At 45.1% G+C, this 13662-nt stretch overlaps 1 protein-coding gene across 3 annotated transcripts in view; it reads left to right on the forward strand.

The window, feature by feature from the left end:
• Positions 1 to 13662, forward strand: part of PARG (poly(ADP-ribose) glycohydrolase) — a 115555-nt gene that overhangs the window by 51978 nt on the left and 49915 nt on the right. For all 3 annotated transcript variants that reach the window (XR_009246482.1, XM_058671398.1, XM_004583533.4), the window contains exon 9: positions 624 to 781. Coding sequence is in view for 2 of the 3 variants with exons in the window: in XM_058671398.1 (XP_058527381.1) it covers positions 624 to 781 (158 nt within the window). In the remaining variant the exon portion in view is untranslated. The remainder of the gene's footprint in view (positions 1 to 623; positions 782 to 13662) is intronic.

Consider the following 13662-nt stretch of genomic DNA (forward strand, 5'->3'; position numbering starts at 1 on the left):
AAATGTCTTGTATTTCTTCCTTGATTTGTAATGTTTGATTATGTAGGAATCACCATTCTTTTAACAGCTTGTTATGGTTTTCACATATTCCATTCATTGCTATAACAAAATAAGATTTGGGTCTCATGAAGAAGTTGTGTGATTCAGAATAGAAAAGGAAAAGACTTACAGAATTATATTCTTTAGATCATTTTATTAGGGGCTAAGATAGAAAAATCGTGCTTTCCAACAATTTTTAATATAAGGAAGGATGAAATTTAGTACAAATAATAATAGCTAAACCCAGTATTGTCTTGTTTCATCTTTCGTTAGAATTTTTCATTTCATGGGTAATGTGTTTTTATTTACTTGCTAAAGCAATCTTGTCTTTCACTAATAAGTAATGTTTTATGCTCTCTTCACTATCATTGATTAGAAATCTGCAGTTTGTCAAACAAGTACATTTTTTCAATCATCCCTGATAAACAGCCCTTGACTCTAACAGCATTGCTGATTTAAGGATTCAAGAGTGGCCTGAAATTATTCCTGCCTTAATTTAGCAAATGCAATTTGGTGCCTCTGCTTTGGAAATTGCTAAACTAATTATTGCTCTTCTCGTCTGTATTTGTTGTTTCCTCTCTCAGCCAATACCACTCCTGAAGCAGAAGATGAATCATTCCATCACAATGTCACAGGAGCAGATTGCCAGTCTTTTAGCTAATGCTTTCTTCTGCACTTTTCCACGACGAAATGCTAAGATGAAATCAGAATATTCTAGCTATCCAGACATTAACTTCAATCGGTATGTCTTTAAGAGAACGCGTTTTGAACAGTGCAAGTGCAGAAGAGTAGAAAGGAGCTAGTTTTTGTTTGTTTGCTTGTTTTCTTGAGTGACTTGCCACAAACCAAGCATTTTATGTAGTTAAAATTAATATCTTTGCAGTTTGGTGAGTTAAGTGTTGTCTGTACTACTTTGCAGGTAACATAGGTAGAGTTCATATGGGTCAAAGAACTTGCTAGGGACCTAGGAGCCAGGAATTCAAGAGTGGAGACTTTCTCTCAGGTCGGCCCCACTCCGGTACCCCTGTCCTGTCCGTCCTCCCAGTCAGTGCTCTCCTCCCCTGAGGGCACCGGATTCCATCGGCCTCTTTTGCTTTATTTACAGAAATATCTGGTATGCCCCACATTCCTTATAACCTGAAATCATACTTGTAAGTGAGGTTGTCCTATGAGACTTGAAAAATGTACTGAAGATGAAAAGTGATAACTGACTTTGACTCTTTGAAGACATGACTAATTTATCAGTGTAGTATTGTTTTTGAAAGGAAGATAAAGGGACACTCGGATTGTTTGATGAGATTAACACACGTTGTGAAGGTGTTGGAGTTTCATATTTCAGCCCTTTTCCCAAATGAATACTCTCTGTGTCATCTACACACACAGCTGTAGTGTCAATGAACCTCCTTGGCCAATGTCATTTTCTCCCCTCCCTCCCACTCCCACTCTCTCCCCCCCCCCCCCCCCCGTTTACTTTTTTCTTCACTTTAGAGTGATCTTTATGGAATCCTTGAGTAGAATGTGAACTTTTTTTTTTTTGTTAGGCCAAATGTTAGGAAATGCTTAGAGTGTGTGTTCCGCTCTTCTAGTGTATTCTGTGTAATCCCCTGCTCCACTTCTTCCCCTCAGCCATCTCCGGCATCTGCAGGTGGATCAGTGAGAACCAGTTCTCAGAGTACAAGTTGGAGTCATGGAGCAACCAACCAAACAAAAGGCATTGTGTTTGACAGTGTTTTTGGCTTCACAGATTGGTGTAGCAAAATCAGTTACTTGATGGTTTGTTTTTTTTTTTTTTTAAGTAACCAATTATTTGAGAGAAATTATTCATTCAGTGATTCACTCTCCAGATTCCTGCAACAGCCAGAGCTGGGCGAAGCCAAAGCCAAGATGCAGAATTCAGCCCAAGTCTCCCATGTGGGTAGCAGGTATCCGAGTGCTTGAAGCAGTTCTTGCTTTCTCCAAGCTGGGTTTAGGAGTAAACCCAGTGCCTTGGACCCAGACAGCTCAGTGTGGGATACAACCTACCCAGCCAGTGTCTTAAGCACTGTACCAAACTCCTGCCTTCTATTTGACTTGCTACTGTTGTTTCTTTAAAACCAAAAGAAAACCTTTCTTTTTGTAGTTGTTGTTTTTTTGCTTTTCTTGCATGACTTGAGCTCTTTTGAAGATTACTTAGTTATTTTATAGAATGTTCTCAATTTGGGTTTACCAGATACACTTTTACTATTGAAATAAGTCCTACATTTTTGGCAGAGATGGCACAGACACGAGCTGTGCCTCTCAAGTGTGTCCTACCAGTGGGCTGACTGCTGGTTGGTGTATTGTCTACTGGGACTTCTGACCAACATCTTGCCATCTTTCTTGTTAAAACACTATGTAGAGATCGCCATTGGCAAGTGTTTAAGATGCTGACATTCTGGGTCCAGCACAGTAACCTAATGGCTAAAGTCCTCACCTTGGACGTGCCAGGATCTCGTATGGGCACTGGTGCTAATCCTGGCTGCTCCACTTCCCATCCAGCTCCCTGCTTGTGGCCTGGGAAAGCAGTTGAGGATGGCCAAAGCCTTGGGACCCTGCACCCGCATGGGAGACCTGGAGAAGCTCCTGGCTCCTCGCTTCGGATCGGCTCAGGTCTGGCTGTAGTGGCCACTTGAGGAGTGAACCAGCAGATGGAAGATCTTTGTCTCTGTATCTGCTCTCTCTGTGTGTCTGCCTTTCCAATAAAAATAACTAAATCTTTAGCACACACACACAGAAAAAATGCCGACATGCCCAGTGCTTGGGTTTGAACTGCAGCCCTACTTCTTCCAGCTTCCTGCTAATGCACACCTGAGAGGTGGCAGGTGATGCCTGGTGCTCCCCTCGGTGCTCCCCAAATGGGAGTCTCAGACTGAGTTCCAGTCTCCTGGCTTTGGTCCACCACAGCCCACCCAGCCTTGGGAATTGATTCTTCTCTTTCCTCCTTCTCAGTTTATTAGTTAGAACTGTCAGGAAGGACTGTCCCTCTGCTCTGATTTTCCTATTATTAAATTGAAGTCATGGATATACTTTATTATACAAGTTAAAATGTAAGATTCTGATGATTTTGCTACTACTTTGTTATAGCTTTGACCACTGGGCTCCTTTAGTCTGGCTCCCTTGTGTCTTTGGAAGCCCCACTATTTTGGAGGGACTTTTTTTCTGTGAAATCACAAAACATTCCCAACTTTTTCCTTAAGATTTACTAATTTTTATGGATACGCAGATTTACAGAGAGAAAGAGAGAAAAATATTTACGTCCACTGATTCACTCCCCAATTGGATGTAACAGCCAGAGCTGATCCAGAGCCAGGACCCAGAAGCTTTGTCCTGGGTCTCCCACCTGGATGTAGGGTCCCAAGGCTTTGGGCCATTTTCCACTGCTTTTGCAGGTCGCAGCCAGAGAGCTAGAAGGGAAGTGGAGCAACTGGGACACAAACCAATGCCTATGTGAGATCCCAGAACATGCAAGGCGAGGATTTAGTCACTGAACCGTTACGCTTGGCCCCAGGACATACTTTAATAAAGGAATTTTTCTTGACAAAATCATGTTTGAACTAAGTATGAAAGACTGTAACAGTTTCTGCCAAGGAGGAAAGGAGAAGTGATTGTGTTCTAGGCAGGACTGACACCTGCAAAGACATTGTGGTGGGTGTGAAGGACATGGCATGTCAGGGACTCAGCACCACTGTGGCCGCAGGAGGGGAGGCTGCAGACGTAGGTTAGGATCAGACTGTGCTGTACCTGTTAGGCCACCCAAAAGCACTGAAAGGGGAACTGGCCAGTGGCACACGGGATCTGATTTGACTGTAGTGTGGCTGTTGCCAGGAGAATCAGTGCTTTCGTAGTGTAGTGGTGGGGAAGGGCCAGTCGGTGCTGATTGGAGTACTTGATGCCCCGTGGGCCTTTGTTTCCTGTTTTCTTCCTGTTGCTCCACCAACCTGCTTTGTTGCAGTTGCCTATTTATTTAGGGAATCTTCTCTGTCATGTCTTTTGCTGTTTTCATGGAGTCTCTTGTGTTGTAGAACTTAAGTAAATCCTTAACGGAGGGACATAAATTTTACAAAAGTAGTGGAGTGATAAGACTATAACTTAAACTCTGTTCTGAGTCTGCTGTCTTACTTGCCAAAATACATTTTTATTCATCTTATTCTTTGGAATAAAGAGATGCTTTTTCAAAAATATGTATTTTTATTTTGATAATCTTACATAGTTGATTAGGGCACAAAGGGTCAAGGATTACAGGAAAGTGGGTAATATTTTTTTTCTGTATCTGGGATAAGGGGAGAAACAAAGGGAGAAGTCTCTCCAGCCTCCCACCCATCCCAGGTCCCCAATGTGGGGCATGCTCTGAGGGTCCTGCTTAAGTAGTTTTGATAGTTCAACAGTTCTAAATTGCTGACATAGTCTCTTCATGGTTGGGGTACTGAGTCCAGAGGTTCAGTTGGAAGAATCCCCAAAGAAACTTCATCTGATCCCAGACCTGATTCTTGTGTGTGCTTACCAGTACAGGGTCCGGCACAGTCCATCGACCCGATCAGCTTATGCACATGCTGGTAGTTGCAATTGTTGGGTCAGTTCTGTTTCCAGCCAGTCTTCCGCACGAACCAATGGTTGTTGCAGTCCAGCCTGATCCTGCCCACTTCATACTCGGCCCTCTTGCAGACCAGTGGGAGCTGCAGCCTGTTTGGAGTGACTCCCCAAAACCCCCACCAGGGCTGCCCCCTACCCTGGTTCCAATGCATGCCAGTATGTACTGCAGGCTTGTTCAGTCTGTCCCACATCCCATTCAGCTTTCATACATGTCAATGAGCATTGAAGCCTAGTTCAACCCAATGAGCCCTACTGTCCAGCCCACACACTTACTGGCAGGTGCTTTTCTGTCTAGCCATGCCTGCCCCTGTCCTGGTTTTCATGCTCTCCAGTGGGAGTGGTAACCCAAGAGGGAGGTGCCCAATATCTCTCTACTAGGCCACTCCCTTTCCACTCCCATGCACTCTCCAGGTGGTTCTGGAGTTTAACTTGATAGATTTAGCCCCCAGTGCCAGCCTCTACCAGCTGATGCTGCGGCAAACCAACCCTCACCCACTCTAATTCATGCTTACGCCAGTCAAAACAGTCAGCCGAGCCTGGCTTTTTCCTGATCATGTGAGGCCTACAGGTGTTGTAGCCCTGCCTGGTCTGATCTACCCCCATCCCAACTGACGCCCTCCAGTGGGAGTGGTTGTCCAGCAGGGGAGCCCACACCCCCCCTGCCGGCTCCGCCTCCTCCCTCTCTGGTTCTCACGTGTGCTGGTTAGGTGATGCAGCCACATATGGAATGGGTCATCTCACCTTGGCATTCTGTGCACTGGTATGTGTTGCGACCGAACCTGGCCTGATCCCTACTCTGTTCTGGTGCTTGGATTCGCCAGGGATGATGTGAACTGGTTCTGCCCCCGACCTATGCCAAATGCACGTGGGGGAAAGAGGGCATCTTTCTTTTGCTTGGTCTGGGTTTCTCCCTATCATGGTTCTTGCGCTCACCTGCAGGGACTGTGTCCTGCCAGAAGAGTTGCCCAGGCTGCTCCGTCAAAACCTCTCCCTTTGCCAGATCTTGCGCATACCGGTGGGTCCATGAGCCAGCACTACTTAGTCCACCTCCTGTCCTGGCAGTAACAGTAGCCTTTCCGTGCTGGCCTTCAATCCATTCCGGTTCTTACTATTGGATGTTTCAGCCCAGCCAAGGCTCGTCCGTACCCCAACACTGCTCATACATGGCTCAGTAGGGGCAGAGACCTAGCCTAATCCGTCCTACATATACCCAGTTTCTCCAGAGCCCCAGATGGTGCTGAAGTGTACCCCAGTTAGGTGTGCCCAGCCCTAGGGAGATTGCAGCCATATCCAGACCAGAACACAGTCCCCACTCCAGCCCCTTCACTCACCAGGGGGAACCCCAACCCAGCTAGGGTGTAATTTCACTGCTCCCCAACCGGGCCTATTCCAGCCCTAGATTACGTGCATGCCAGTGGTTGCTCTGACCCAGTTGTTGCTTAGCCTCTCCCCTGTCTCAGCCTTTGCCTTCGATGCTCTGGCCTAGTATTCCTGGCTCATGCGGACCAGTTGGTGTAAGAGCCTAGCTCTACATGACATATGCTCCATCCTGATTTCTGTTCTTGCTTGTGAGTTAAGGTTTGCTCGGCCCTGCCCAGTCCACCCCCTTCCAGTTGCAGCTTGGCCTACCCCACATCCTGTTCCAGGATGCACATTTGGGTGCTGCTGCCTTGACCTGCCCAGACTGTTGTGGGTTCCTTTACCCGTGAGTGATGGCAGGTTCCATGGTCACACCTATCCCATCACCACCCCAAATTTTGAGCTAACCAGCAGTACTTGTATTTCCACAGGGTTGGATCCACACTTCCCCCACAGAATCTACCCTCGGACCTGGTTCTTTCATGTGCTGGTTAATGCCTTGACCCTACCCAATGTGACCCGTCCCTGTTCTATCAATCAGTGTGGTACTGATACCTATCCCTGCCAGACAGGCCCCCAGCTGTAGCTTTCGTATGGACTGTTATATGGCAGTCAGTGATGCTCTACACTAACAGCCCATCTCAGGATTCCCATGTGGACTGGTGAATCAGTCTGGCCCAAATAGATCTTTTTTAGATTTATTCATTTTATTACAGCCAGATATACACAGAGGAGGAGAGACAGAGAGGAAGATCTTCCGTCCGATGATTCACTCCCCAAGTGAGCCGCAACGGGCCGGTGCTGTGCCGATCCGATGCCGGGAACCTGGAACCTCTTCCAGGTCTCCCACGCGGGTGCAGTGTCCCAATGCATTGGGCCGTCCTCAACTGCTTTCCCAGGCCACAAGCAGGGAGCTGGATGGGAAGTGGAGCTGCCGGGATTAGAACCAGTGCCCATATGGGATCCCGGGGCTTTCAAGGCGAGGACTTTAGCCGCTAGGCCACGCCGCCGGGCCCCCAAATAGATCTTATGGACTCTCCCCTCCAAACCACCAGGTCTCAGTCCACAAGCTTGCCAGAAAGTTCCGTGACTCCGTCGCTGGAAATCACCCCGGATTCATCACTCACCTACATTCACACTGGCCAGATTCATGGCTGTGCATAGGCAACAATTACATACCCTAAAGACCCCAGAGCTCGCCACTGGGTGGCCAACAGGCAGAGCCTGGTGCCAAATAGGCACACTGGGGTCCCACTTAGCAGCAGAAGGCTGCCTTCACTCCAGCCCCACAGCCAAACACCAAGATGCTTTGTTTTGAAGGGTTAACAGTTTTCATCTTTGACTTACCTAGTTCTTCGGGATTGAATTACCATTGGGTAGAGAGCATCCTTATGAAATAATTTTTTGGCTTAGTAGAAAACATTTTCTACTGTAAATAGATTCACCAGTACCCACTAGTTGAAGACTACAAAACGTGTGCACATTTAGATTTTTAATACAGAAAGAAAATGGTGAAATTTTGTATTTTTGTAGAAAAGTTAAAACTTAATTTTCTAAAAATACAATCATCAGGGATGACCTAATAGCTAGATTCTCACCTTGCAAGTGCCCGGATTCCATGTGGACACTGGTTCATGTCTCAGCTGCTCCACTTCCCATCCAGATCCCTGCTTGTGTCCTGAGAAATTAGTGCAGCATAGCCCAAAACCTTGGGACCCTTTGCCTGTGTGAGAGATCCAGAGGAAGTTCCTGGCTCCTAGCTTCAGATGGTTCAGCTCCAGCCATTGAGACTGCTTGGGGGATGAACTGGCGGATGGAGAATCTTTCTTTCTCTCCTATCTGTAAATCTACTTACCAATGAAAGTCAATTTAAATTATATATATATATATATATATATATATATATATATAATTGCCTATTTACATGAAGCTGTGTGGGCAGTGGGATTCTCCAAACAATAATTAGTCTTTCTGTATATTTGGAATAAAATTTTGATCATTCTAGAAGCTGTCAGAATGGTATGGTTTATAACACTCCTAAAACCAAAAATCTGAAGACAGTCCCAGTAGGTGGCTGATCTTGGTAAGCAGCAGCTCTAATTGATGCTTCAGAGTTCAGTGTCTCAAGGACCACGTACAGGTTTGTTTCTTTGGCATAAGTGATTGGCTAGTGCCTCTATCATGATGATCCTTAAAATAGACCTCTGATGTAATGCCTACCAGTTTCCTCGGAAAACTGGCTTTGTGGCATTAAGTGAAGAATTTGACAGATAGGGTTTTTTTCCATTAACAGCAGTGTATCATCTTTGTTAAGATTATATCAGTTTTCTAAAAATTATTTTTCTTACAACATGTTTTAATACATACAAATCAGCAGTGTGGTGACCATTGTTTTAATCCTCAACTTTAGTCCTTGCCAACGTTTTATTGTTACTGTATTGTTTTGCCTGCATAACTAACCACCCTGCCTGTTTTAGGAGTAGCTGCAATTTTTAAAAAATTTTTTATTTATTTGAAAGACAAAATAACAGGGAGAGGCAGAATTTAAATCTGCTGGTTTATTCCCCAAATGGCCACAATGGCCAGGGCTGGGCCAGGCCAAAGCCAGAAGTCCAGCTGCATCTCCCTCTCCCAGGGGGATAGCAGAAGCCCCCAAGTATCTGGGCCGTCTTTCACTGCCTTCCCAGATGTGGGTGCAAGGAACTGGACTAATAGCAGTTGGAACTTGATCAAGCACTCCAGCATGCAATTCTGGTGTCACAAGCAGCACCTCAATGTTGTGCCCGGCTAGAATATTTGAAAGCAAATGCCAGACATATGCTCTTACCCATGAAGAGTTCATTATTGGGGGCCGGTGTTGTGACATAGAGGCTAAAACCACTGTCCGCAATGTTGGCATCCTTTATGTACACTAGTTCGAGTTCCAGCTGCTCTACTTCCAGTCTGTCTCCCTGCTAGTGTGCCTGAAAAGCAGCAGCAGATGATCCAAGTGGCTGGGCTCCTGTCACCCACATGGGAGACTGTGATAAAGCTCTGGGCTCTTGGCTTCAGTCTCGCCCAGCCCTGGCCATTGGGACCATTTAGGGAATGAGCCAGTGAAAGGAGGGTCTCTCTGTGGCTCCACCTTTCAAACACATGAATAAATCTTAAAAAAAAAAAAAAGGAGGGGGGGGTCAGCGGGAGAAATCTTCCTTCCATTCCCTGACTCACTCCCCAGGTACAGGGAGCAGCTGGGTCTGAGCACAGGTGAAGCCAGGGACCCAGAACTTTATGGATCTCCCCAGTAGGGGCAGGCACCCAAACACTTGGACCACCATCTGCTGCCTTGTACCTTTGTTAGCTGGAAACTGGATCAGAAGCACAGAGTTGGTATAACAAATGGCAGCTTAACAACATTAGCCCCTGAATTCAGGCCCTGAAATTGTTTTCACATAAGAGCATATCTCCTAAACAGTGGCCAGTAATTATTAAGCACTTGCCATTTGCAAGTCACTACTAAATTTTTCATATTTTTTCATTTGTTTATTTTTATTTGAAAGCAAAAATAGACATTGACAGACAGGGATCTCCAACTCACTGCTTAATTCCCCAAAGACCCACAACAGCCAGGATGGGCCAGGTTGAAACTAGGATCTTGGCACTCAGTCTGGCCCTAACTCTTTCAAATGAATACTTTGTTTTTTAAATAAAGGGAATAAAGAAAAGTATAATTCTTGATTTACTTAAGTGAACCAAAGTTGTATGTAAGTCCAGAGAAACCAATGAAGGATTTAAACTTGCCATTCTCACCAGATAAATAGTTGGTGTTGATCCGCTGGATTTGAAAGTGGCCTCTGGGTTGGTGGATATTCTTTTTGAAAAGGAGCACATTAAAATGAAGTAAAGCAGGTAAGCCTTTGATAGCCTCCATTTTTGATAGGGAGTCCTCACAGGATGCCTGCAGTTGTCTCTCTCATGATGTGATTATGGGTTTATGAGGAAATTTCACAAAGGTTAGGAAAACTGGGATTAAAAATAAGTTCATGGGCCCAGCACAGTAGTCTAACAGCTAAGGTCATCGCCTTGCACACGCTGGGATCCCATATGGGCACCGGTTCTAACCCGGCATCCCTACTTCCCATCCAGCTCCCTGTTTGTGGCCTGGGAAAGCAGTTAAGGACGGCCCCAAAAGCCTCGGGATCCTGCACCTGCGTGGGAGACCTGGAAGAAGCTCCAGGCTCCTGACTCCTGGCTCCTGGCTTCGGCTGAGCTCCAGCCATTGCAGCCACTTGGAGAGTGAATCATTGGATAGAAGCTCTTCCTCTCTGTCTCTCCTCCTCTCTGTATATCTGACTTTCCAATAACATAATAAAATAAATCTTAAAAAAAAAAAAAAGGATAATTCATCTGTCCCAGCATGATAGCCTAGTGGCTAAAATCCTCACCTTGCATCTGCCGGGATCCGATATGGGCACCAATTCATGTCCCAGCTGCTTCACTTCCCATCCAGCTCCCTACTTGCGGCCTGGGAAGACAGTCAAGGATGGCCCAAAGTCTTGCAATCCTGCACCTGCATGGGAGACCCAAAAGAAGCTCAGCTTCAGCCGTAGCGGCCACATGGAGAGGGAACCAGCAGATGGAAGATTTTTCTCTCTATATCTGACTTTCCAAGAAAAATAAATAATTTAATTGTTTAAAAAAATAAAAAAGATAAAGTTCATTTGCACTGCTTTTCCCAAGCCTTTAGCAGGGAGCTGAATCAGAAGTGGAGCAGCTGGGATGTGAACCAGTGCTTATATGAGATGCTGGCGTTGCAGATGGAGGTTTTATGAGCTACACCACAATGCCAGCTCATGGTGATAAAAATTTTGAAATCTTTTTTTAATTTGTATTGGTTTTTTGTTATGCACATTTTCCATGAGCTCTATAATGCATTTGTCCATTTTTAAAGTGCCTGAGACACACAAGCAGTACTGAGGACAGCACTGACTGGGTGATGTCCACTCGCTGTGATTGTCCCCGGATGCTTCTAAATAGAGACCCTTGTGTGCCAAAGAGGGTTAGGAGGGTCCCTGACTCTCACCCCACTGGGACTTGAGCAGTGCCTTTTGCTCAAACCCAGAAAGAAATGGAGAACAGCTCAGAGTCCTCTTCCTTGTGGCTCCTCAGAGCTCAGGTACCTAATGGAATGAGCCCTTTGATAAGCCGACTTTGTAGCATTTGTTGTGTTTCCTTTTTTGCATAGCTTTGTTTATGATTATAATATCTGGCAGTTGGGAGCTGTGTATGTGAGTGTACTTAATTTCAAATGAGATATGGCGAGCTAGTTGATTGAATAAAAAAATGCTGAGAGTATGTGGTGGGAGGCTGACGTCAATAAATTGAATAAGTCTTCCTTTTTTATTTATTATTCTGTTCTTCCAGACCTGTTTAGTTATGTTAAATACCCCTGACCTTTTCCCCTGCTTGCCTTTCTTGGCCTAAGCATCCATATAAAGGCTCCAATGTGATTAGCATTGATGCTTCTGAGATTGCATGGAAACTAGATGGTCAGAGATAAATTGTGGGTCTCAGCAGTGGTCAGCCCAGGAGGCTTTTACATCTGCCTCTTCCCTAGATTGAAAATGCTGCTGAGGCCATATGGCTGAGTGCCTTGCAGAAGAGCCAGCAACAACTTTTGGCTGGGTTCTGCATTATTTCTTGCTTCTGTTTAGAGGTTGTAGCGTTTGGGGCCTGCTTCACTATATACTAATGGGATGAATACTTAACTTGAAATTGCATGAGAGAGAAAGGGAGGGAGGGAATGTATCTGTATGTGTGTAGAATCCAGTTCCAGGAATGTTATCAGTATTCCATTCACAGAAAGATTTTATTAAACTAGGCTTCTCTTTATAACTATGGGAAGAAAAGCATCAGTTAATAGATATCTGACCCTTGATTGACTTTTTCCTTTGAAGATGCAAACTGTTTTGTTTAGATCAAAGTAAAGTTGCCTGACTGGCATTTTCTGTTTGACTTCTTTAGTATCTATAGGTGTATTCATGTAAATCCAAATTATCTTCCTTACCTGTAAAGGGGTTGTAGTTAATTTATGCACAAATTCACATGCTAACTGAAAATAGGTTTTCAAATATACCTACTCAGAACCTGAAAAATCTAAATTTGACAAGTGTTAAAAATGAAAAGTTTAAAAAATGCTTGGCTATTGTAAAGTGTCACTGTTAAGTCTCTATCCCCATATGTTTGTCTTATTCCCTCCCTCTGTCTTGAACCCTGTTCCTTTTTTTTTTTAATTGTCATTTATTTTTGTCACTTATTTGAAAGGCAAACAGAATACCCGTTCGGTGTTTACTAACCAGAAGAGCCCACACATGCAACAACTGGAGCCCAGGGCGGGACCAAGGCTGTGGCAGAGAGTGCAGGCCGGGTGTCCTACAGCCCTCGGTACTCCCCCAGGCTGTGTATTAGCCAGAAGCTGGAATCCAGGCAGAGCTGAAATTCAGCCTGTCATGCAGCAGCTTGACCACTGAGCCAAAGCCTTGCCCCACCCCACCTACCCCTTCTTTATTAGCACTCAGAGGAGCTTTGAGGCCGTGGAGCCTGGCCCTTAGCCCTGGGACTTTGAGAGTCCAAGGATAGCGAAGGTGGTGGCCTCCTCTCGCGCCTGGGGTCCTGTCCTCTGCCAGCCTCTCTTCCTCTGCCTCCTGTCCATTCCGCAGTCCCTTGATCTTCCTTCTGCGCCCCAAAACTCTGTCCTACAGGTTGTCTCTCTTCTGATGATTAGTCCTTGCTATGCATCTGTGTTTCTGCTGTTTTCATTCTTCTATACCGAGAGAATTCATTCTATTTAGATGGCTATTCATATCATTTAAAACTTCACAACAGCCAGGTCTAACCAATGTCATAAGGTTTGTTTTGGTTTTGGTTTTGGTTTTGGTTTGTTTGTTTGTTTGTTCGTTTTAATTTGCTTCGTCTGCCTAGACTGTGTCCCTCCTCCTGTCTGCATACAGGAAGAGGAAGTATATTTAGTTACACAGTGGTGTGAGGTTAGGCTTGGAGCATTGACATGCTGCTTCATTTCGTCCTTTGATTTGGGGCCTAAAAAATAAAGCCTGGTTGGTGCTCATTTGTAGTGAGCGATCCTGACTCTTCCCAGGAACGTCTGTAGGAGTGCCAGGGTAATAAATCTGCAGGCGCATGAGGTTCCCAGAGTAAACACCTGTCATCAGGGCTATGAAATAGGTGAGCTTTTATGCAACCGTATAAGCCGCTGACCACATCCAGAAGCTGGTGATGCTGTTTCTGTACTGTTTTTTTGCTGTGGGGATTTAGTCTGTAAGAACGGCAGCCGTTTCATCCTCACTGCGCACTAGTACAGTTGAAGTGCGTAGTGTATCAGTTTATCTCCAGAAGAAAGTGATGCTGGCTTGTACATGCCGCTGCTTCCCTTGACTGAGTAGTACACCTGAAAGGGAGTTTTGTAACAGAGCCTGTGGTATTCATTTAGTAAATCATGTTTATTGGTTTTGACCTCAACTACCATTGGATTTAAATAGATCATTCTGGTTGGTATATTGCAGAAGAAACTAAGCCAAGTTGTGCACCTTCATGGAGCCCTGGATTTTAACAATGTATATGTTAAATATATTTTTATTAGTACTAAGTATCTGTTAGATA

Source organism: Ochotona princeps, chromosome 13 (genome assembly GCF_030435755.1).
Source record: "Ochotona princeps isolate mOchPri1 chromosome 13, mOchPri1.hap1, whole genome shotgun sequence".
In the NCBI taxonomy this organism is placed as follows: Eukaryota; Metazoa; Chordata; class Mammalia; order Lagomorpha; family Ochotonidae; genus Ochotona; species Ochotona princeps.